General features: G+C 33.0%; 1 protein-coding gene across 1 annotated transcript in view; it reads left to right on the forward strand.

Annotated features, from left to right (window-relative positions):
* The window catches only part of LOC119596147 (calcium-activated potassium channel slowpoke-like), a gene marked incomplete at its 5' end in the record, with an annotated part of 107,964 nt that overhangs the window by 43,759 nt on the left and 61,705 nt on the right, over positions 1–2,500 (forward strand). The window contains 2 exon segments of the mRNA XM_037945316.1: positions 549–704; positions 1,877–1,953. Coding sequence (XP_037801244.1) covers positions 549–704; positions 1,877–1,953 — 233 coding nt within the window.

Here is a 2,500-nt window from a genome sequence, read left to right on the forward strand (position 1 = left end):
CCCCCTCCCTCCCTCCCTCCTCCCTCCTCCCTCCCCCCTCTCTCTCTCTCCCTCTCTCCCTTTTCCCTCTCTCCCTCTCTCCCTCTCTCTCTCTCTCCATCTTCTCTCTCTCTCTCTCTCTCTCTCTCCCCTCTCTCTCTCTCTCTCTCTCTCTCTCTCTCTCTCTCTCTCTCTCTTCTCCCTCTCTCCCTCTCTATAGATATTTCTCTCTGTGTCTACTTTGTATATAGATTTGCTGTTGAAAATTTACCTTGAATACAATATTGCAGGAAATGATCAGTTAGTTCTGCAACTTGCTCATGTAAGGCATTAAGCATGGAGTGTTGTAAATGCATATTTATCTTCCCTTCTTTTCTTCTTTTTTTGTGTGGGTCAAATTAATTAAATTACTAAACTAATAGTAAGAATACAGTTAGTGTCTTCACAGAGGAAGGAATTTGCTACGACTGTAAGTAGAGAATGGCAAATTTTTATCTATCTTCTTTTGATAATAACTTTCCTAAGGATTTTGAATTAAAAATAATGATACTCTTCAACTCTTCTGACAGACTTTGCTTCTCCAAGCTTAAACTTCTTCTCTTGGCCATTGAAGTCAAGAATGAGGATGGCACAGATAGCAAAATTGCCATCAACCCAAAAGCCACAAAGATCCAGCCAAACACTCAAGGCTTCTTCATCGCTCAGTCAGCTGATGAGGTCAAGAGGTGAGTTGTGTATGTGCATCTGTGTGGTGGAAAGAACATGGCAGGGAAATTATTAACAGTATGTTAAGTATTCAGTCGTCAGTGAGTATTCAAATTTCACAAGAAATAATATTGTTTGATAAAATAAACCATGCCACAATTGTTTTTTTTTTTTTTTTTTTTTTTTTTTTATGAAAGGAATATTTTTCATTTAAGATTATTTTCTTTGTGAGCAAGATTTGTACAAAAATCAAAAAATACTACACAAGAGATACAAAACTATCTATTTGAAATGGATGAGTCAGAAGAATCAAATCATGATCAAAGCAATGCCTCAGTAAGCTTTGAGATAAATGTCAGACACATTTGAGTGACTGGTTCCACTGAAGTTTCCTAGGTCTTAAGCTTCCAAAGTCAATCCAGGGCTGTAAACTATTTCTTGCAGGATCAGGTGTTACTTTTTTCATTCAAAAGTGATGGGCATTGCATTATTGTATTATATGTTTTAATATGATTTACTTAATGATAGAAATGCTTACATCACAGTATCACAAGAGGAGTCTGTTGATAATGATAACAATAAAAAGATGGAACTTAATATTATAAGGTTAAGTGTAATTATGATAAAAGATTACCAGTAATTTTTGCAGTTTTACAAAAAAGACAAAATTTACCGTTCTCCTTCCCCCATACTGCTGAATATCAAGCACCTGTACCTCTTTGACATCTTTAACTACAAAAGACTAGTTACAGTTTACTTATGTTGTTAGAATGAAAGTCCTCCCCAGCTAATAATTCAAAATTAAATAATTTGTATTCATTATTACTGTGGAATGGGATGGCAAATCCAAATTCTTTATGTATTTTTCATCCAGATATGCAAAGGTTCATTGATGGTCCTGTACTATATATTTGACATAAAAAGAAAGAAAGAAATAAGAATCAATGGTTTGGTTTTTATGGTAAAACATTCAAGACAGTAGGAAGGTAAGTATGCAATAGTCATGATGGTTTGAAAGAAATATAGTTAGGCTCTATAAAAGTGCATATTGAAAATCAAGGAAATTATAATTAATATCTAGATGAATAAAGTCCTGTAATAACAAAGATTATGTTATCTATTTTTATGTATTTAAATAGTATATGTTTTTAGTTTTCTGGTTGCATTATAGTTTATGAGTGGTCCCTTTCAGAGCATGGTACTACTGCAAAGCCTGTCATGAAGACTGCAAAAATGAAACCCTTATTAAAAAGTGCAAATGTAAAAACTGTAAGTATCTCTGTAATATTTTTCTCTTGTATCTCTACTCATCAGTGTAAGACCTGTTTGTAGAGTAACAGGTACTTCTTGCATCCAGATTTTAGACTGTACAATAAGAGGTATTTTTTCATCCATTTTCTTGTTGATGTACAGTAATGGTTATTCTTATTTTCACAGTCATACTTAATTGTACATTATAACATTTGAATATATCATTCTCTGATTCATTTAGTTATGACTTCTATGTTATTTTCAAGTGTGATGTATAGTACTTGAGTTTATTGCTTGGTGTAGGTTAATGTATAAAACTGTAAATTATACTTTTGGCAATATTTATTTTGCCATTATTACTGCTGATGGATCATTTGGTAATATAAAAGCACAGAGTTAATGCAGGTAGTATTTATAGGTATTTATTGTTTACAGTGAGAAATTTTCTTTCTAAGTGTGGATCCTATTGTTAATGGATTTAGAGGTATTCTTTAACAATATTTACTTATTGATGGAGCAAAGAAGGGACAGAAAGTGTTCAGCAATGTTGATATGTGTTTACATC

This window comes from Penaeus monodon, chromosome 37 (assembly GCF_015228065.2).
Source record: "Penaeus monodon isolate SGIC_2016 chromosome 37, NSTDA_Pmon_1, whole genome shotgun sequence".
In the NCBI taxonomy this organism is placed as follows: Eukaryota; Metazoa; Arthropoda; class Malacostraca; order Decapoda; family Penaeidae; genus Penaeus; species Penaeus monodon.